We start from the raw sequence: 23,233 nt of genomic DNA, 5'->3' as shown, positions 1-23,233 counted from the left end.
TGCACAAACAGATATGCCCCTGCTATGTCTTTGTCGATTCTCATGCATAGTAAATGACAAGAGAAACCATTTTTAAATGCATGTGTTGGAGACTGGGCACTACGAATTTCCCAGGTAGATGATGGTTTCTCTGATGTAGGGTATGATGCCAGTGAGGGATTTCTTAATACCTGCATCCAGAAGGCACCGTAGAGGTGTCCCCTGAAGACCTACCAGCTACTAGTGTGTTAGCGGACTGGTCCTGACTAGTTCAGCCACCTTATACCCCAACGTGAGATCCAGCACTTTCGAGGGCCAGAGACAAAAGCCTCCACTGGGCAGGGGTATTATTACCTCACCCACGCAGGATGGATATTCCAGGGGCCTAGCCATCTTTGTAATGCAACCAAGGTCTCTTCAGATGGTGGAGATGACTGACCCCACTTTTGGCAGCAGCACATGAAGCAAAATTAGTCAGGTTAGGAGGTGTGCCTACTTCATGCCAGTCCCACCCCTTTGGTGGACACTACTTTTTAAAGTCCTCAATCTTGTTTGGAAGGAATTAGGCCACTAGGTTTAAGGTTATGCCCACTTCTCAGCAGAAGTGTTCATAAGAAGGGTGTAATCTCCTAATCTCCCTAGAGGTTGGCAGCCCATTGGCTACCGCCTGGCACTCCCTGGAATTCCCCTAAACTGAGTATTTAGGTGGCACCCTAGAACTCAGATCCTGACCAACCATGAAGAAAAGGACACAGAGGAGTTGCACCTACAGGAGAGGAAAGGAAGCAGCAGGTGACTTGGTACCAGCCACACAAGCCAGCCTGCTGAACTCAACGGACTGTCCAAAAGATGACTCATCCTGCAGATGAGTCTTCAAGAAACCCAGGAGGACTGCTTGCCTTCCACAAAGACTCAGACTCCTCTGAGGAGTGGATCCGCAACAATGTCTCAAGAAACAACACTACAGCCTCCAGATGTTGACGACCCGAGGAAAAGCAAACCAACGGTGCCAGCAAGGTTACCCAGCTGTCCAGAATCCTAGTCCACTCAGGTTTCACCCCTCTTGGGCTCCCCTAAGTAGCAAGTAGCCTGCAGCCTCTGTACACAAGGTCCCTCTCCCGCAGCCTTGTGGTGAGAGAAAACCCAACATCTCCAGCAACCACTGCAACCGTCACCCCTGTCCACATCGGAGGTGGTACTGGTACCAACAACGTTCCCCTGAGCTCAAGTCCACCCTGGGTCGGCCCCTGCTGGACTCCCCGACAATGCCTTCAGCCTCAACACACAGGACCCCCTGACCGCAAGTGTTTCCGGACAGAGAAACCTGACACCTAAAGGCAACCCTGCATCTGTTGTCCCTGGGCCCTGGAGAAAAGGACAAACGTGCACCCATGTCCCCGAGCACTCTAAGTCTACTACCAACCTGCTTGTTGTTCCCAACTGGGTTCCTGGAAAAAGCTTGCAGCCAGTTTGTCCTGAGGTCCAACACCCATTGAAAACTATTGGGCACCAGACACCTTACTGCACCCATATAAACAAAAGTATTCTTTTTCTAATTTGGTCTTGGATTTATTCTTTGAGTGTGCATCTCATTTATTGCCTCTGTGAGTACAGCAAATGCTTAGCACTACCCTCTGATAAACCTAACTACTCACCCACACTACCACAAATTAGAGCATTAGTCATATTTACTTTTGCCTCTGCAACCCAATTGGAGATCCATTAGACTCTCTGCACTGTGTACTTCTTTTTAGTGCACCATATAGAGAGCTAACTTCCTTCACTCACCAGTTCACACCAACATTTCCTACAGCAGGATGTAGCTGCTGTTCTAGGAGAGCATAATGTAGCAAGCAAAACTCTCAACTACTTTCTAAACTGTGAAATCCAGAATGAAGACTTTTCTTAAAGAGTGAAACAAAACACACCTCAGGAACCAAATCTGTCTTTCAGCTAAACAAAGCCTGTCCTAACCACACTGTGAAACCATTAGCAGGAGCTTCCACTGAGCACTGAAGCCAATCTGGGAAGCAAGTCACCTCAGTTAAAAAACCTTCAGCAAAAGGCTATGTAGAAGTAGGGTAAACCAAAACACCATGTTAGATCTGACAGACTTAGGGTGTGGTCTTCCCCTAACTTTTTGCCTGCCTCCCTCCATTTTTCTGACATCATTTCTGCTACTTTTAGGACTCTGCACACTACCACTGCTGATCAGTGCTAAAGCGCTTGTGCCCCCCTTCCATAAACATGGTAATATTGTCTCATACTCAATTGGCATATATAATAATAATAGTCCCTAGTAAAGTGCATTCAATGTGCCTAGGACCTGTAAATTAAAAGCTACTAGTGGGCCTGTAGCACTGGTTGTGCCTCTCACATAAGTAGTTCCTTAACCATGTCTCAGGCTTGCCATTGCAGAACGTGTGTGTGCAGTTTTACTAACAGGCCCTGGGTAGCTCATAGAGCAGGGTGCTATGTAAGTAAAAGGCAGGACATGTACTTTTGTGTTTTACCGGTCCTGGTAATGAAGAGCATCCAGAATCGTTTTTCAAATCAAATCGAATCAGGATTTATTGCGTGTAACTAATCACCCATAAGGGTCTCAAGGTGCTGAGGGGATCTGCTGAAGTGCTAGGTTGTAAGGTCCTTCCTGAATTGAGGTAACAATGGTAACTGCCTGAGGTGCAGGGGCAAGGTTTTCCAGCTCTTGTCTGGTGGGGTGTAGAAGGCGTGGGGTGGTTGAGATAGGTGGGTCCTAGGTTGTGGAGGGCCTTGTATGCATGGATGAGGAGCTTGCAGTTACTTCTTTTCTCCATAGGAAGCCAGTGGAAGTCTCTTAGGTGATTGGTGATGTGTTTGCGGTGGGGAACGTCCAGGATGAGTCTGGCGGAGGCGTTTTGGATGTGCTGTAGTCTGTTCAGGTTCATATGGGTGGAGCCGGCGTAGTGTTGCCATAGTCGAGACTGCTGGTAACCAGGGCATGGGTTATGGGTCAGTGGCAGTCCTTTGGGATCCATTTGTAGATCTTCCAGAGAAGTCGGAGTGTGTGAAAACAGGAGGATACAACTGAGTTTACTTGGTAGGTCATGGTGCGTGATAAAGTTAGGATGAAACTGAGGTTGCGTGCGTGGTTTGTTGGGGTGGGGGATGCCGAGGGTACCTTGCTACCAGGAGTTGTCCCAGGCTGATATGGTGGGTCCCAAGGTGAGGATCTTGGTCTTGTCAGGGTTGAGCTTGAGAAAGCTGTCCTTCATCCAGACGGGGACAGCTTCCATCACGTTGTGGAAATTCTTCTTGGCAGTTGTGGGGTTTTTGGTCAGTGAGATGATCGGATGAGTGTCATCTACATAGGAGATTATGTTCAGCCCGTGGTTCCTGACTGTGGATGCGAGTGGGGCCATGTAGATGTTGAAGAGTGTGGGGCTAAGGGAGGAGCCCCTTGGAACTCCGCAGCTGATCTTTGTAGGTTCTGACAGGTAAGGTGGGAGTCTGACTCTGTGTTCTGCCAGACAGCAAGGAGCGTATCCATTGCAGGGCCTTTCCGCAGATGCCAGCTGCATGAAGACTGGAATAAAGGGTGAGGTGCAAAACAGTGTTGAAGGCGGCTGATAGGTCCAGCAGGATGAAGGCTGCTGTATGGCCGCGGTCAAGGAGCAAGCAGATGTCACCTGTAGCGGCAAGGAGGGCGGTCTCCGTGCTGCGGTTGCTCCTGAAACCTGATTGAGGACAACAACATCCTGGACATCTCCCAATGTGGTTACTGAGCGGTGTGTTGATGGCCTTTTCGATGACCTTGGCTGGGAAAGACAGCAGAAGGATGAGGAGGTGGTTCTTGAGGTCCAGGGGGTGTGCTATGGGTTTCTTCAGGAGCGGGTGGATCTCTTGGTGCTTCCAGTCCTCTGGGAAGGTAGCTGTATCTCTGGAACAGTTGAGGATGTGGCCGAGCTAAGGTATGATGGGGGTGTTGGGTTTGTGGAAAATGTGGTGAGGACAGAGGTCCGTAGGGGTTTCGGAGTGGATGTTGCTCATGATGGAGCAGATCTTGTCTGTGGTGAGGGTGGTCCAGTGGTGCAGGATCTGTGACGGTTCGGAAAATCAGAGCTGGGGGATTGTTGGAGTGCTCGGAGGGTCTTGGGGTCCAAAGCTGTCTTATATGTGTTTGATTTTTCAGTGGAAGAAGTTGGCTAGCCTGTTGTAGAGGTATTGAGATTAAGGGATGTTTGCTGTTTCAGACTGATGTTTGGCAAACTCTCTGACCACGGCAGAGAGCTCTTTGGTGTTGTGAGCCGTGGCGCTGATACAGTTCTTCAGGGAGGGTTCCCTGATGGCTCTGATGAGGTGGTGGTGGGATTTGACGGCAAATCTGAAGGCATCAAAGTCTTCCGGGGACTTGCTGTTTCTCCATCTTTTCTCTAGCAGTCTGCAGGTGTGTCTGAAGTCCTGGAGTATGGGGGAGAATTAGCTGGCCTTCTTAAGGTGGTGTCTAGCTGAGGTCTTACGGAGAGGAGCTAGAGTGTTGGCACGTTCGGAGATCCATTGGTGGAAGTTCCGTGTTGAGATGTAAGCGTCTGTGGTGAGGGGCGGGGAAGAGTTGCTGAGGGTGTTGGAGAGCTGTTCCTCAGGGATCTGGTTCCATGTTCTGCTTAGGGCTCGGAGTGTGCGGAGGTGGATGGTCAGAGTGGTGATGGTGAAATTAATGCAGTGGTGGTCAGTCCAGTGAAGCATGGAGGTGTTGTCGCCGGTGATGATGTTGCTGGTGGAAAAGATGGCATTGAGTGTGTGTCCAGCGGTGTGTGTTGGCGAGGTGAGCAGTTGCTTTAATCCTATGGTGGCGAGGTTATCGAGCAGGTAACCAGTGTTGGTGTTGTTATCATTGTCAATGTGGTAGTTGAGGTCGCCTAGGAGGAAGTAGTTCATGGAGGCGAGAGTGTGGGGAGAAATGAGGTCTACGATGGAGTCGCTGAAGCTGGGTGGGGGCCGGGTGGCTTGTAGATGAGGGTGCCGCCGAAGGTAGACTTGGGGGTAGCATGTATCTGTAAATGGAGTTGCTCCATGAGGGGTGAGTGTTCTTCCGCGTTGGTTGTCAGGGGGAGGGTGGATTTGTGTATGAAGGCCAGACCGCCGCCTGGGCGAAAAGGCTAGTCTTTGCAGAGCAGTTTGTAGTCACTGGTGATGGCGATGTCCAGTACAGACGCTCGGTTTGTCCACGTTTCGGTGAGAAAGGGGATGGCCGGGCGGGTGGAGTTTAGTAGGTCCCAGAGTTCTATGGCATTATTGTGGAGGGAGTGAATGTTGAGGAGGATGCAGCTGAGGCGCTCAGGGTTGCTGTTTGAAGACTCAGTGGCAGGAGGGTCCGGTGCTTGGTGTAGGGTGAAGGAGGAGTGGCAGCAGAGGCAGGAGAATGGTCCGTGGGTGTCTCTGGGTGATGCAAAATGGCAGGCGGCACAGCATCCTCTTTACAGTGCATGTTCCAGCTGTAGCGATGGAAGGCTGGAGAACCAGGGTTGGTGGCACTGGGAGCGGGCCAAGCACAGGCTGGCTCAGACAGGCTTGTCTTTGACTTTTATAAAGTGGCCCTTTCACTGCTATATGTGCCTTACAGCCTGTCTCCAATACACGTTTGGGCTGGATGAGAGTTACAGTTTGTGCATTCCCTTCATACAGCCACAAACACAGGAAAGCTAGGTGTGCCTGAGTACCCACTTACAGACATCTGTATTCTGATGGCCCTTACTGGGAAGGAAGGGAAGAAGGGCTCACACACTTCAAAGGGTAGTGGCCTAACCTCACACAAAAGACTGATTTGCACCCACGGATAGCCTGGCAGAGAGGACTGGGGTGCAAGGGATACTGGTGCACTTCAAATCCATTCTTTAGAGTCTCCCCCACTTCAAAGGCATATTTGGGCTTAAGTACTCGGTCTCTATCCCCACCACATCAAACATGTGTGGACCTACAACTGGACTGTGTCAGAAGAACTGCTGTACTGTAACGAGGACTGTCACTTTGTTAGACTGCTGACCTGGAAGGACTGCTGTTCAGTTGCACTGCCCTGCTGCCCTCCGACACCAGTGAGGGAGAGTTGGACTCTGCATTGCACCACAAGTGATCTCTAAGGGCTTGCTGGCTTTCCTCCTGTTGCCTGAGACTCAGATACATCAAAGTCTCTATCCCTGCTCCTGCACCTGATTCCCTGGAAGTGGACCCAGAGACTTGCAACACAGAAATCGACGCATCTCCTGTCTGCGTGTAGCAGAACCGGTTCATCGACCCAGGTGTGAGAGTAAAATCAGCGCATTGCTCTTGGAACTGCTGCATTGCCTTGAGAGGTTGATGCTTCAGAACCATGCTTTGCCACTGCAGCATTCTCTGGAGACCAATGCATCCTATGACTGTGTGGAAAAACCTTGCACATCACACTTTGGAACCAATGCATTTCGACTCCAGCGTTTGCCTTTGTAATCAAAGCATCGTCATCACTGCATGGGGCAGATTGACACATCTCAAAAAGCAACTCGCTGTTGTGACCAGGAATAGGAAAGGTACTTTGTTCCACAGCACTTGGGTGGGTCCTGTAGCCAGCCTGCGTTCCATCGCGGGTGGCCCGAAATCTGACTTTGCCCCAGTCCAGCACAAACTAAAATAACCCCTAAAAACGCTATTTAATTCTAAGCGATATTGTGCATTTATTATTTTAAAATTCATATCTCGACTTCTACACATTAGATTTTTGTCCTTCTGGTCTTAATTTATTGATAAAATCATAATCTATTTTTCTAGCCTGGTGTGGTCTTTTTGGTGTGTTTTCGCTGCATTACTGTATGAGCTATTGCACAAATACTTTACATATTGCCTTCTAAGTTACCCAAGAGTGAGCACAGGATAATTTACTTACCCTGAAAAGAATTGTGGTCCCTACGTGGACAGGGAACATACAGCTGCCAAATATAGACCCAATTTCGAATACACCTTCACTCTGCCTTTGTAAAAGGAAGCCTTAGAATTTTGGGACTGGTAAAGCTCATAGCAGTGCTTTTACAATAAGTTAATCAAATTTTCTCTTGGCTGCTAGACACTATTGTTCCTGAAATTGATAAAGACTCCCAGGTTTTGAAAAGTGACATATAGATATCCCAAATTTCTTTCTTAATTGTATATTTATATGCTGGAAATATCACCTTGAGGGCAGCCACCTAAGAGTAGATATGAATTTAGGGTTTATAATGGAGAACATGGTGAGAGCCTACAGTGTTATTCTCAAGTTCAAAGAGACATTTCTGGATTGTGAAAACATACAATAAACTTCAGAAACAAAAACAAAGCATATATGTACCTGCACTATAGATATTAAATAATGTTCACTTATCTCTCTCATAATTTTTTTCCCCACGTCGCCTATAAGGAATAAAACGTATGCACTTTTATTGCTGGGAAATCCTTTCCCAGACAGAATCTTCGGGCTATGGTAGCACTATGATGAGTGCTTTTGTAACCATCTTGGACTTTCACCCCTCGGTGTTTTTTAGCTCCTTTGATTCTTTTGACTTCTGAGTCATTACTTTTATTCTTAACTTTGCCTCATCTTATTCTCTACAGCCTTGAGAAAGCCATGGTGAATGCACCGCATAGGGCGAAACACGTGTCGGCTGAATATCCATTAGTTTCTATGTTCCTTCTACCTGTAGTACGACATGAAGTGACCTACATCTGCTGAATAAATTTCAAGTTTGATTAGTAGTTTCGGAGTACGGAACATTATTATATATTTGGCAATTGAATGCTGAAAAACTTTCATTCTGCAAGTGGGAACTTAACATTTACTCTTAGCTTAATGTCCACATATGGGAGACTAGGGTCCATTTCCCCCGGTTCTAAGCTCCCACATCCATCTAATTTCATCAGCGACCAGGCAGTTTCTTACGGGAAGTTATAAACTGGACCCTCATTTTTGTTCATCCAGCCAATTTCTAACACACCTTCACTCTGCCTTTGTAAAAGGAAGCCTTAGAATTCTGGGACTGGTAAAGCTCATAGCAGTGCTTTTACAATAAGTTAACAAGTTGAGCACAATCAACCCTGACAGTTGTATAAAAAAAAACTCAGATCCCTACTGACGGATCTGGAAGAATCCAGGTTAGTTTTTTTATTTCCAGGATCAAGAAACCTAACAACAGTCCCAGAGTTCAATATGTCACCTTATACAGATCTAGTGATTTTTATCCTCCAAAGGAATTGTCTCTCGCAGTGCAAAGTCATTGATGCCTGTGTGCAAGTTACAAGGATGGAAGAAAAACAGTCATAGTTAGACTTTGGCCATAGCGGCAGCATAAACTGTTTCAAGCACTGGTTAACTATGGCTAGGGTCCACTACAGTCATTTAAGGAAATTGTGCCTAGCCATGCATCTATTAAATAAATCATCGAGTGAAGTATTTGTTTCTGTGTAAAGTGGGAGGAAAGTGGCCGAGTACACGTTTTCTAATTTACAGGAGCAAGACTGGTATAGTGTCTAAAATCAGCTAGTCAAAACAACAATTCAGATTGAACACTACTTTAAGCCAGGTCATTTCATGATTAATATTTTAAGAAAAAATGGGCCAGAGTGGATCCAGTTATACGTCTCATTAAACGTTGACACTCTTCTTCCTACCAATGCCCTGGCCTTACTTAAATGCTAAATGCTTTGCAGTAATCCTGCCTCAGCAGAGACTTCTATAACCAACTAGTAACTTAAGCTTGGAGATTTACCTAGGCTAGAAAGGGTACCTCCAGTAATTAAAAAAGAATAAAAATAAATTAAAATAAACTTTGCCTTCTGAGCCAGCAAGCTATCCCCTATTTTACACTTTCCCAACATCAGTAAAGTACTGGAAACCATTGTTAGAATTCTGAATGCCCTGTGATGATCATGGAATGCGTAACAACTGTTAATTTGGCTTCTGTTCCAATCACTGGGCAGAATCTACCTTGGCTAATATCAAGAACTGTGTATATAGAGCCACAGGTGATGGGCAGAAGGCATTATTGATACTACTGGCCTATCTGCGTCCTTAACATGTTGGATCTTTTATGTTAGTTACAGACTAAAGGTCCTAGCTGGAACAGAAGAGGTGTGTTCAATAGATGAACACAGGTGGTGAAAGCAGATGGAGTGACTGGGTTAGCATCTTTCACAAGAGACATTATTGGTTCTGGTTCATCAGGGGTCAGCACTCTCCCTACTTCTTGCCATCTATGGGCAACTGCTGCCTTATTTCATAAAGAGACACATTCTGGACTTTCAGATATGTGTAACTCATAGCGCTGGCAGACAGGGTTGCCAGAGGCAAAATCTAGGACTGCATGAAGGACTCTGCATCCATATGTGATTAAGTATACTGGCTTCAAATGGCACTCAGAGTAAAAACTAGATGCTGGGACTGAATACTACTTCAGTGCCTTCTTTCAAGTTGTAGAAATCTCTGTCTTGGCACTTCTCAGTACATCATTAGTGAAAACCCTTGCATTCCAGTATTACAAGCTTTTCCCTGCACAAACAAGTCTCAGAGCTGGTCTAAATCTGTATTTTCTACCTGCAACTTACTAATTATCACACCAAAAGCTGCACTGCCCTGATCAAAGTAACTGCTCTGTCAAGAATGGACTAAATAACTGTTGTTACACATGGCCCCAAGCCAGCTCTGCTGCCGGACTATACTGTGTTTACAACAATGAGTTGAGGGGCATTTGCAAACAAATACATGCAGTGTCTTGCTGAACATGGCTTGACATCACAGTTGTAATTTAACACCAAATTTTAAGGTCTGGACACTAATCAGCACATCAATTTAGGGAAATGACCGGATATCCTGGCCACACATAACTGCTTTTAAATACAGGCCCAACCAACCAAGGACGAGGTTGTAACTGCTGTCCTTAAAGCACTCCAGCACTGAATCAGACTTCTCTACAAATAGGCGCGAGACATCAAAGGGCATGTCCAGGATGGAAGACTGGACATCCCCTGAAAAGGCAGCTCTTCCCAGCCAGGCATGGAGCCGCAAGACTACTAAAGAAGAAATCACCATGCCAAGCGAGCTTGTCCTGTTGAATCCACACTGCATGGTGAACTTTGCTGCATCAAGCTCATCAGCAATAGCCTGGTGAGTATGGCTTGGACATCCTCCAAGATCATGGGCAGCAGTTCTGCAACCAAGTCCGATATTGTATGGGAATAATGGACCAGGAGGCACGCGGTGTTCACAGACTGCAATGCAAGGCAGATGGAAGAGAACAGTGTCTTACCAAAGTTGTCCAGCCTCTTTGATCCCTATCTGGTAGGCTGCTAGGGAACGTGCCAGGGTTGATCCTGTACATGGCGGCTTGGATCATCAAGCATTTTGAGGCGGGTGCTGGGTGAGGGAACTGGGATCCGCAGGAGTGAGGAACGGCAGCGGGAAATTGTGGACCAGGTCCCAAGTAGGACATCTGCAAGGGCTTCACTGAAGGAGAGAAGGCTTTAGAAGGGGAGACTCCCGGCTGAACGACCTCCATCAAGACGTCTGTTTTGACTGTCACTGTGACCAACTGAAGGTCCAAGATATCAGCCACCTTACGCGTCACCATCACAAAAGAGGCACCTTTCTCCTCTGTTGCCACAGCCAGTGTCGGGTGAGGTGTCTAGCCCACTGGCCTGCACCAGTTCCTCACCTCAGTTTACCTGTTCCTGTCCTCCTTCAGGGAGCCTCATAAAACTCTTTAAGCTCAGCGGGGGTCACTCTGGAAAAATCAGTGAAGTGAAGTGAAGTGAAGAACAGACTCGGGTTCACATCTTCTTTGACTTTTTATGCTTCTGTGACTTACCAGACTTCCCTCACCACTTGGAATACGACAACGAACACCAGGACGGGTTCCGCTAGCTGTTCCGGGACTTTATGTGCTAACAGGACATCGAGCATTGCAAACAAGACCAACGTTGGGCAGGGAGGAGCTTAAGGGACTACTCCCTCAGTGCCTTGGGATAAATGGCCTGGTAGTCCTCGCAGGCCTTGGAGTCGTAGTCCCACTCCAAGCACCACAAGTACAACAAGTGGAGATCTGTCACCAACAGTTGCCTGTAACAGGCCCCACACAGTTTGAAACCAGACAGTTTCTTATGTGACATACCTTCGTACCAGGAGAAAAATCTCTATTAAAAAAAAAAAATAAAAAAAAAAAAGTCAACAAAACAATGAAAAAATCCAGTCAAAAAGTGACTGAGGGGCAGCTCAGAATGGATCAGCACTATCTGGTGCAGGAAGGAAAAAAATGATGATGGGGAACTGAGGTGGTGCCTATACAGGTGCACATCACTTCCAGTGCAGATGACGCCATGTGGAGTCAAATGATGTCACCTACCAGTGCACAGAGGTACTACTTGAAAATCTTCCTGATCTAGTCTGATGCCTGGGGATTATTCTAAGTTCAAGAATCTGCAGGTAAAAGCCTCCATCAGATAACTTCTTATCTAATGAAGGTATCTGGTTAAATACAGTTCTGACAATATTGTGTTTGCTTGTCAACATGAACAATACATACAGCAAGAATCTAATGCCATACCTTTTCTATACATACAGCATAACATACAGAACATGTATAGTACTATACCTGTTTATTCATCAGACCATACATAAGACACTTTTTGCAAGATAAATAAGAATGTATAAAATGAAAAGTATTGTAAGGAAGCTAAAGATGTGTACTCACCCTAAATGGGGAGATTTTGCAGACTTGGTTTCGGCTGTTAACTTTTCTTTTGCTGTCCGTCGGTCTCTTGAAGAGTTGGGTTCTGGAATGCCAAGTTTGGATGCTGCACGTGTAGTGGGCTTATGAGGTTGTTTTCTAAAGAAAACAAAATTTCAAAATTAGATGGTATATCAGGGAAAAGAGAAGTCAAATACATTAATACAGGATTTGCTATTTAGTACAGAAAAGTGTCTCTGATTCATGCATTTGATGATTAAATTAACATACACTTGTTGCATTTATATTTATTTATATATATGTTTTAGGTATTCTCTTTGGCTCGCTTGATAAGATAATGATCTTTGGTTTCATTATACATATTTACTATGTTAATTTTGTCTGTATTACCCTCATATATTGGATGTGGATTTTGAATTGGTCACTTGCCCCCCATGAATTTAATATGCCAACAAGTATTGAGGTACCTCTTTCTGTCCTATCTTGCATATGGTATTTTGCCTGACATTATTGCTGTGGATACGAGAATACAGAAGCAATACTGTTACTGTTCTGCAATACAGACAAAATGAAGAAGCTGATTTTTAACACAATTGTTTTTTCATTTTTATGCAATGGGTGTATTTTCTTACATTCTGTGTCTCACGCTTGCACAGGTCTAAGGCCTTTCCACGTGCAGCCTTTTTAAAAAATGTTAATCAAGTCATCTTTTTAAATTCAGGGTGGTCGACTTTATATCTAAAGCGGAAAACATTCAGCATAGGATGCTGACAGGGTACACTTGCTGAGGTATATGTTAAGTTGAAATAATTTTACCCTAGGGTTATAATTGTATGATCAAGCTTTGACATCTTTGTTATTTAGGTTTTAATGCTCTTCGTTAAACCATACACCAGCATGATGTTAAAGTATTTAGTCTCTGCCCATGAACGCGCAGTGACTATATTGCAAGCGCATGGAAGTACCTTTTCACTTGACAAAGGCAACGTTGTAGCTGAAACGTGTTGTGCTCTTTCTTGGTACCAATAAATTGGATACAAGGGATTGGTGTGTCGCTCTCATCTTTGCTGGAGTTGTGGGCAATTTGATAAACTGTTTGGATTTGAGACGGAGTGCGAGCCGTTGCTGGCACCCGTGTTGCTACGAAGAAAGCGACTTTCTCACCACACACTGCAAATAACTATATAGATATATATGGAAAATGTCACTTACCCAGTGTACATCTGTTCATGGCATGTTCCGCTGCAGATTCACATGCTATGCATATTCTGCCATCTAGTGTTGGGTTCGGAGTGTTACAAGTTGTTTTTCTTCAAAGAAGTGTTTTCGAGTCACGGGATCGAGTGACTCCTCCTCTTCGGCTCCATTGCGCATGGGCATCGACTCCATCTTAGATTGTTTTCCCTCAGGAGTAATAGTGTAAAGAAAGAGATGTCCATGCAAATGGAATAGAGGTATATATACATATGTGCAAATTCAAGTGTAACTTAAACGGCTACAGGCTCCCAGGGAGGAGGGAGGGCACATGGGAATCTGCAGGGGAACATGCCACAAACAGATGTACACTGGGTAAGTGACATTTTCCGTTCAATGGCATATGTAGCTGCAGATACACATGCTATGCATAGACTACAAAGCAGTTCTCCTCCCATAAGCGGTGGTCAGCCTGTAGGAGTTGAAGTTGTTTGAAATAGTGTTCTTAGCACAGCCTGTCCTACTGTGGCTTGTTGTGTTGCTAACACATCTACACAGTAATGCTTGGTAAATGTATGGGGTGTTGACCAAGTGGCAGCTTTACAGATTTCTGTCATTGGTATATTTCCTAGAAATGCCATTGTTGCTCCTTTCTTCCTGGTGGAGTGTGCTTTTGGTGTTACTAATAGCTGTCTTTTTATCTTTTAGGTAACAGGTTTGGATGCACTTTACTATCCATCTGGCTAGTCCTTGTTTTGAGATAGGATTACCAGTATGGGGTTTTTAGAATGAGACAAATAACTGCTTATTTTTTCTAAATGATTTTGTTCTGTCAATGTAATACACTAAAGCTCTTTCAATGTCTAATGTATGGAGCGCTCTTTCTGCTACAGAGTCTGGCTGTGGGAAGAAGACTGGTAGCTCCACAGTTTGATTAATATGAAACGGTGATATAACTTTTGGGAGACATTTTGGGTTTGTTCGAAGTACAATTTTATGTTTATGTACTTGCATGAACGGTTCTTGAATTGTGAAAGCTTGGATTTCACTAACTCTTCTTAATGAAGTAATGGCGACTAGGAAGGCATCTTTCCATGTTAAGAATTGAATTTGGCATAAGTGCATAGGTTCAAATGGTGGACCCATAAGTCGTGTGAGCACTATGTTTAGATTCCACGATGGTATTGGAGGTGTTCTAGGTGGAATAATGCGTTTTAATCCTTCCATGAAGGCTCTGATAACAGGGACTCTAAATAAAGAGCTGTGTTGTATATTTTGCAAGTACGCAGAAATTGCAGTGAGATGTATTTTAATGGATGAAAATGCTAAATTTGCCATTTGTAAATGAAGCAAATAACTTACAATGTCTTGTATTGATGCTGAAAGAGGGGTAATTTGTTTAGATTGACAGTAATACACAAATCTTTTCAATTTGTTTGCATAACATTGCCTGGTAGTGGGTTTCCTTGCTTGTTTGATTACTTCCATACCCTCAGTTGGTAGTTGTAGATATCTAAACTCTATGACTTCAGGAGCCAAATCGATAGATTGAGTATTTTGGGATCTGGATGCCTGATTGTAAGGAAATGCCTCCTTGGCATGGTTACCCCCTGACTTTTTGCCTTTGCTGATGCTATGTTTTGAATTGAAAGTGTGCTGAGGCCTGCTAACCAGGCCCCAGCACCAGTGTTCTTTCCCTAACCTGTACCTTTGTCTCCACAGTTGGCACACCCTGGCATCCAGGTAAGTCCCTTGTAACTGGTACCCCTGGTACCAAGGGCCCTGATGCCAGGGAAGGACTCTAAGGGCTGCAGCATGTCTTATGCCACCCTGGGGACCCCTCACTCAGCACATGCACACTGCTTGCCAGCTTGTGTGTGCTGGTGGGGAGAAAATGACTAAGTCAACATGGCACTCCCCTCAGGGTGCCATGCCAACCTCACACTGCCTATGGCATAGATAAGTGCATGGGTGCACTATACCTCTAGCAGGCCTTACAGCCCTTAGGCAGGGTGCACTATACCATAGGTGAGGGTATAGGTGCATGAGCACTATACCCCTACAGTGTCTAAGTAAAACCTTAGACATTGTAAGTGCAGGGTAGCCATAAGAGTATATGGTCTGTGAGTTTGTCAAACACGAACTCCACAGTTCCATAATGGCTACACTGAAAACTGGGAAGTTTGGTATCAAACTTCTCAGCACAATAAATTCACACTGATGCCAGTGTACATTTCATTGTGAAATACACCCAGAGGGTATCTTAGAGATGCCCCCTGAAAACATACCCGACTTTCAGTGTGGACTAGTTTTGCCAGCCTGCCACACTCCAGACATGTTGCTGACCACATGGGGAGAGTGCCCTTGTCACTCTGTGGCTAGTAACAAAGCCTGTACTGGGTGGAGGTGCTTCTCACCTCCCCATGCAGGAACTGTAACACCTGGTGGTGAGCCTTGAAGGCTCACCCCCTTTGTTACAGCGCCACAGGGCATCCCAGCTAGTGGAGATGCCCGCCCCCTCCGGCCACGTCCCCACTTTTGGTGGCAAGGCCGGAGGAGATCATGAGAAAAACAAGGAGGAGTCACTGGCTAGTCAGGACAACCCCTAAGGTGTCCTGAGCTGAGGTGACTCTGACTTTTAGAAATCCTCCATCTTGCAGATGGAGGATTCCCCCAATAGGATTAGGGATGTGCTCCCCTCCCCTCAGGGAGGAGGCTCAAAGAGGGTGTAGCCACCTTCAGGCCTAGTAGCCATTGGCTACTAACCTCCCAGACCTAAACACACCCCTAAATTGAGTATTTAGGGGCCCCCAGAACCTAGGAAGATAGATTCCTGCAACCTGAAGACGAAGAAGGACTGCTGACCTGAAGCCCTGCAGAGAAGACGGAGACACCAACTGCTTTGGCCCCAGCCCTACCGGCCTGTCTCCCCACTTCGAGAAAAACTGCAACAGCGACGCCTCTCCCAGGGTCCAGCGACCTCTGAAGCCTCAGAGGACTACCCTGCATCTAAAAGGACCAAGAACTCCAGAGGACAGCGGCCCTGTTCCACAAAGACTGAAACTTGCAACAAAGAAACAACTTTTAAAGGACTGCACGTTTCCCGCCGGAAGCGTGAGACTTTCCACTCTGCACCCAACGCCCCCGGCTCGACCTGCAGAAAACTAAGACTATAGGGAGGACTCCCCGGCGACTGCGAGCCAGTGAGTAGCCAGAGATGACCCCCCCCACAGCGATGCCTGCAGAGGGAATCCAGAGACTCCCCTTGACCGCGACTGCCTGCTTCAAAGAACCCGATGCCTGGGAAACACACTGCACCCGCAGCCCCCAGGACCTGAAGGATCCTAGCTCGAGGAGCCCCCCCCTTGCCTGCATCGCTGAAGAGACCCCTGGGTCTCCCATTCAAACCTATTGCAAACCTGACGCCTGTTTGCACTCTGCACCCAGCCGCCCCTGTGCCGCTGAGGGTGTACTTTCTGTGCTGACTTGTGTCCCCCCCGGTGCCCTACAAAACCCCCCCTGGTCTGCCCTCCGAAGTCGCGGGTACTTACCTGCTGGCGGACTGGAACCGGGGCACCCCTATTTCCAATGAAGCCTATGTGTTTTGGGCACCTCTTTGACCCCTGCACCTGACCGGCCATGAGCTGCTGGTGTGGTAACTTTGGGGTTGCCTTGAACCCCCAACGGTGGGCTACCTTGGACTCAACTTTGAACCCTGTAAGTGCTTTACTTACCTGTGAACCTAACAAATACTTACCTCCCCCAGGAACTGTTGATTTTTGCAACGTTCAATTTTAAAATAGCTTATTGCCATTTTCACCAAAACTGTACATGCTATTGTGATGATTCAAAGTTCCTAAGATACCTGAGTGTAATACCTTTCATTTAAAGTATTGTTTGTAAATCTTGAATCTGTGGTTCTTAAACTAAGAAAATATATTTTTCTATATAAAAACCGATTGGCCTGGAATAAGTCTTTGAGTGCGTGTTCCTCATTTATTGCCTGTGTGTGTACAACAAATGCTTAACACTACCCTCTGATAAGCCTACTGCTCGACCACACTACCACAAAATAGAGCATTAAAATTATCTCTTTTTGCCACTATCTTACCTCTAAGGGGAACACTTGGACTCTGTGCATGCTATTTCTTACTTTGAAATAGTACATACAGAGCCAACTTCCTACACTGATCAGTTGTTTGTTTTGTGTTAACAGATCTGGTCTGTTCGGGAGTTTGATATGAGGTACTACTGACAGATCTAATAGTGTTGTGTACCATGGTTGACGTGCCCATGTTGGTGCTATAAGTTTGAGTTTGTTTTGACGCAGATTGTTGACTAGAGTGGGAATAGCGTAAGCAAATATCCCTGACCAATTCATCCATAGATGAATAGAGGATGTGGGTATCTGGATGCGAAGTTTTGGCATTTTGCGTTTTTGCTGGTGGCGAATAGGTCTAAGTCTGGTGTTTCCCAGTGGTGAAAGTATGGCTGAAGCACTTGGAGATGAATCTCCCACTCATGTGTTTGTTGATGATCTCAGCTGACAACATCTGCCAATTGGTTGTGTATCCCTGGAATGTACTGTGCTACCAGGTGAATGCTGTTGTGGAATGCCCATTGCCAAATCTTTTGGGCTAGGAGGGAAAGTCTTGATCATGGGTACTCACAAACTTTTTCTCAGGGGCCAAAATTGCAGTATGGTTTGCGGCCGAGGGCCGCACTGAAGTGACAGCGGGGGGGGGGGGGGGGAGGCTTAGAGGGAGCGGGGCTTAGAGGGGGAACAACCACCCCACCCCCTTTTTCAAAACATTGTAACACACACAGCGCCATCTGCACACAGCGCCGTCTGCTCTCACCCCTACCCCAGTAACACACACTGCGCCATCTGCACACAGCGCCATCTGCACACAGCGCCATCAGCACTCACCCCTACCCCAGTAACACACACAGCGCCATCTGCTCTCACCCCTACCCCAGTAACACACACTGCGCCATCTGCACACAGCGCCATCTGCTCTCACCCCTACCCCAGTAACACACACTGCGCCATCTGCACACAGCGCCATCTGCACACAGCGCCATCAGCACTCACCCCTACCCCAGTAACACACACAGCGCCATCTGCTCTCACCCCTACCCCAGTAACACACACTGCGCCATCTGCACACAGCGCCATCTGCTCTCACCCCTACCCCAGTAACACACAGCGCCATCTGCACTCACCCCTACCCCAGTAACACACACAGCGCCATCTGCACACAGCGCAATCTGCTCTCACCCCTACCCCAGTAACACACACAGCGCCATCTGCACACAGCGCCATCTGCTCTCACCCCTACCCCAGTAACACACACACAGCGCACACACACAGCGCCATCTGCTCTCACCCCTACCCCAGTAACACACACAGCGCCAACAGCTTGACACAAATGTCAGTCAGCACCTATGTTCCTTAACTAATGTTATGCTTAATTTATTAATTTCATGATTTGGAACTCCTAGGAGGTCCACATTAAAAACAAACGAAAAATAAGACATCACAATGAGGAAAATCAATAACAGACGAGACAAGATACAATAAAATGTAAGAATTATTACAAAGTGCAACACTATTAAAACTTTAAATATTCACTAAAATGGTCAATAAAAATTTAAAAATGCTCTAAATAAGTTAAAAATCTTAAATCAAACCATTTCATTTGGGTTGTTATATAGCAACGTTACTCAAAGTACGGCTCGCGGGCCGCCAAGCTACGTCCGTGGGGCCGCTGGCGGCCCGCGGGCCGTACTTTGAGTAACGTCGGTCTTGATGAATGGGTCCCTCCTTTTTTGTTTAGGTAATACATTGTTGTTATGTTGTCTGTTTGAATAAGGATGTTCTTGTGAGTGAGAAGAGGCTGAAAAGCTTTGAGTGCTAGGAATACAGCTAGCAATTCTAGGTGATTTATATGAAACTGTTTGTGTGCAGTGTCCCATTGTCCTTGAATGTTGTGATTGTTGAGGTGTGCCCCCCAGCCAATCATTGATACATCTGTTATAAGTATCGTCTGAGGCACAGGGTCTTGAAAAGGCCGCCCTTTGTTTAGGTTTGTGGAATTCCACCACCGAAGTGATATGCGTGTTTGGCTGTCTATCAACACTAGATCGCAAAGCTGACCCTGTGCCTGTGACCATTGCAGTGCAAGGCACTGGCTTAAAGGCCGCATGTTTAGTCTTGCATGTGGGACAATAGCGATACAGGATGCCATCATGCCCAACAGTTTCATGACGAATTTGACAGTGTGCTGTTGGGCTGTTTGTATTTGAGTCAATACATTGCAAAATGGTTGTATTCTTTGTGGGCTTGGAAGTGCTGTTTGTGTATTTAGTGTGGCTCCTAAATACTGTTGAATTTGCGCAGGTTGTAGGTGCGATTTTTGGTAGTTTATGGAGAACCATAGGGTGTGTAGGGTTTGTATTACATAATGCGTATGGTTTTGACACTGTGTATGACTGTTGGATTTTATTAGCCAATCGTCGAGATATGGGAAGACATGAATGTGTTGTCTTCTTAGGTAGGCAGCTACTACTCCAGGCATTTTGTGAATACTCTGGGAGCTGTTGTTATTCCGAAGGGTAACACTTTGAGCTGATAATGTTTTTCCTGAATTACAAACCTGAGGTATTTTCTGTGCACTGGATGGATGGGTATGTGAAAATATGCATCCTTGAGGTCTAATGTTGCCATGAAATCTTGCTGCTGTAGCAGTGGGACCACATCCTGTAGTGTTTCCATGTGAAAGTGTTCTGACAGGATGTAAAGATTGAGGGTTCTGAGATCTAATATTGGTCTTAAGGTTCCGTCTTTTTTGGGGATGAGGAAATACAGTGAGTAAACTCCTGTTCCTATTTGATCTTGTGGCACAAGCTCTATCACTTGTTTGAGTAATAGAGATTTTACTTCTTCTTGCAATGTTGGGTGGAGAGTTTGTGTGGTTTTGGTGGAATAGTTGGGGGAATTTGTGCCAATTCTATGCAATAACCATTGCGGATAATAGATAATACCCAGTTGTCTGTTGTAATGGGTAGCCAATTGGTGTGGAACCTTTGCAGTCTTCCCCCTACAGGTTAGGTGTGAGTTGGGAAGAGATGGAGTAAGTCACTTCTTTGACTGCTGTGAGGCTTGTTTGGTTGATTGATATTTTCCCCTGCCTCTGGGGTATTGGCATCTGTAATTGCCTTTAAACCCACCTCTTTGATATTGAGGTTGGTAGGTTGACTTTGTTTGTGAAGTGGATGCCTCAGGTGTTTGCGTTCTAAATCCACCTCTGTATTGGGGTTTCCGAAAGGACCCCCTGTATTGCGTCGTATACAAAGCACCCATTGCTTTAGCGGTGTCTGAATCTTTTTTCATTTTCTCAATAGCCGTGTCTACCTCAGAGCCAAAAAGCTGTTTTTGGTTAAACGGCATATTAAGGACTGCCTGTTGAATTTCAGGCTTAAATCCTGAAGACCTGAGCCATGCGTGTCTTCGTATAGTGAGAGCAGCGTTGATTGTTCTAGCTGCTGTGTCTGCAGAATCCAGGGCTGACCTGATTTGGTTGTTTGTAATAGCCTGCCCTTCTTCGACTATTTTTTGCACCCTTTTTTGTTGGTCTTTGGGGAGATGTGGTATTATATCCTTCATCTCATACCAGTGGGCCCTATCACATCAGGCTAACAGTGCTTGGGGTTGGCTATCCTCCATTGGTTGGCTGCATGCGATGCCACCCTTTTGCCCGCAGCATCAAATTTTCTGCTCGCCTTGTCTGGTGGGGGTGTATCCCCTGATGACTGGGAGTTGGCTCTCTTTGTGGCCGCGCTTACGACTACATAGTCAGGAGGCAGTTGTTGTGTAATAAAGGCCGGATCAGAGGGAGGTGGCTTATACTTTTTCTCAACTCTAGGAGTAATTATCCCAGCCTTTACTGGCTCTTGAAATATTTGGTGTGCATGCTTTAACATGCCTGGAGGGATGGGAAGGGACTGATAGGTGGTGTGTGTAGAGGATAATGTGTTAAAAAGGAAGTCATCCTCTAAGGGCTCAGTGTGCATGGCGACATTGTGGTAGGAAGCCGCCCTCGCTAAAACGTGAGTATATCCGGTACTATCCTCCGGTGGTGATGGCTTGGAAGGATAGCAGTCTGGGTTGTGATCGGGAATGGGATCTGGATAATACAAATCCCATGGATCCACATTTTCTTGCTGTGAATCAAATGAATGTACAGGAGATTGTACAGGTGTGGGAGTAATAGGTGGAGAGACAAGCAAGTGAGGAGAGTGAGGAGGAGACTGGGGAGGAGAAAATTTAAGAGGTGGAGATTCGTGTTTAGTCTTTGGTACTTTAGCCGGTGGCTGAGCAGTGTCCAATTGTTCCTGAAAGGCCAATTTCCTCTTAGGCTTCAGAGGAGGTGCAGTTATAATTTTACCAGTGTCCTTGTGAATATGAATTCTGGCTTGCCTTTCATCTATATACTCCATTTGTGAATGTTCCTCTGTGATTCTATGGCTTTCTTTAAGTACTTGCGAGAGTCCATGTTCCCCCAAGTAAACTGGCCTTTTCGGCTCCGAAGCTGTTTTTTTCGGTATCGAAAGGCTGGGAGTGGATGTTGGCCTCAGCTCTGAAAGCGAATTTCGAGGTTTCGACTTGAAGGATCGAGGTCTGATAGTTTCGGAGACAGAGTTTCGGCTCGAGTCCGAAGGCTTCGGTGGCGTGGCCTTTTTCGGTGCCGAAGATTTTGGTTGGTCACCGAAGGTCTTTTTACGGGTCGAGCCATGGCCTTCCGGCAGTGGCGTTCCCAAGCCCTTATGTTTGGGCTTGGCTGGGACAGAGGCAGACGTACTCCTGTGCTGTCCTGCTGTGACGGTCTTGTCCTCCGCAGACTCCTGTTCGGAGTCAGACCCTCGGTCGGAGACCACCGTGTGCATGATCTCCTCTTCCTCGACATCGAGACGTTCGGTGCTCTTGGACGCCATCTCGAGTCTTCGTGCTCTTCTGTCTCGGAGAGTTTTCTTCAAACGGAAGGATCTGCATGCCTCACAATTTTCTTCCCGATGGTCTGGGGAGAGACAGAGATTACAGATTACAGATGGGAAATTTTGCGTGGCACCAAGGACAAAAGCGGAATGAGGTCCGGTCCATGAGGCTTCCACGCAGTCGGCCCGACTAGGCCCGAGTTGGGTGCGGGCGCCCTGAAGGGCGAGTAAAGATGTTTGACCCGACGGTACCGAAGTGTCGATGGAAGATGGTACGCGATCAAAACAATACAGACGAGAATTAGCGAGTTTTAGAACTTTACCGACTTGAACTATCAGAGTGAAAAGAAAAGCGTCCAAACTCGATGGCAGAAAGAAAACAATCTAACATGGAGTCGATGCCCATGCGCAATGGAAAGAAAGATGAGGAGTCACTCGATCCCGTGACTCGAAAACACTTCTTCGAAGAAAAACAACTGGAACACTCCAAGCCCAACACTAGATGGCAGAATATGCATAGCATGTGTATCTGCAGCTACACATGCCATTGAACATATGGAAAATGTCACTTACCCAGTGTACATCTGTTCGTGGCATGTTCCGCTGCAGATTTTGTAGATGAAGTAAGTAACCTACAATGTCTTGTATGGATGCGGAAAGAGGTGTTATGTGTTTGGATTGGCAGTAAAAGACAAACCTTTTCTATCTGTTTGCATAGCACTGCCTGGTAGGGGTTTTCTTGCTGGTTTAATTGCTTCCATACATTCTGGTGGAAGAGGTAGATATCTAAACTCCAATACTTCAGGAGCCAAATTGCTAGATTGAGTATTGCTGGATTTGGGTGCCTGTTCAGTTGTTTGTTTTGTGTCAACAGATCCGGTCTGTTTGGTAGCTTGATGTGTGGTACTAGTGATAGATCTAACAATGTTGTGTACCATGGTTGACGTGCCCACATTGGCGCTATAAGTATGAGTTTGTTTTGACGCAGTTTGTTGACCAGAAATGGAATGGGCGGGAGAGGGGGAAAAGCGTAGGCAAATATCCCTGACCAGTTGATCCATAGAGCATTACCCTTGGATAGAGGGTGTGGGAACCTAGATGCGAAGCTTTGGCATTTTGCGTTCTGGATGGTGGCGAATAGATCTATGTCTGGTGTTCCCCATTGGTGAAAGTGCTTGTGAAGTACCTGAGGTTGAATTTCCCACTTGTGTGTTTGCTGATGATCCCGGCTGAGAACATCTGCTAATTGGTTGTGAATCCCTGGAATGTACTGTGCTACAGGGTGAATGCTGTTGTGAATTGCCCAATGCCAATTTGTTTTGTGCTAGAAGACAAAGTTGTGA

General features: G+C 46.2%; 1 protein-coding gene across 1 annotated transcript in view; it reads right to left on the bottom strand.

Moving 5' to 3' along the window:
* Positions 1-23,233, bottom strand: part of BOD1L1 (biorientation of chromosomes in cell division 1 like 1) — a 301,369-nt gene that overhangs the window by 11,286 nt on the left and 266,850 nt on the right. The window contains exon 18 of the mRNA XM_069202707.1: positions 11,703-11,837. Coding sequence (XP_069058808.1) covers positions 11,703-11,837 — 135 coding nt within the window. The remainder of the gene's footprint in view (positions 1-11,702; positions 11,838-23,233) is intronic.

This window comes from Pleurodeles waltl, chromosome 1_2, assembly GCF_031143425.1.
Source record: "Pleurodeles waltl isolate 20211129_DDA chromosome 1_2, aPleWal1.hap1.20221129, whole genome shotgun sequence".
In the NCBI taxonomy this organism is placed as follows: domain Eukaryota; kingdom Metazoa; phylum Chordata; class Amphibia; order Caudata; family Salamandridae; genus Pleurodeles; species Pleurodeles waltl.
Note: the sequence above shows the minus strand (reverse complement) of the source record. Positions and strands in the feature narration are given on the sequence as shown.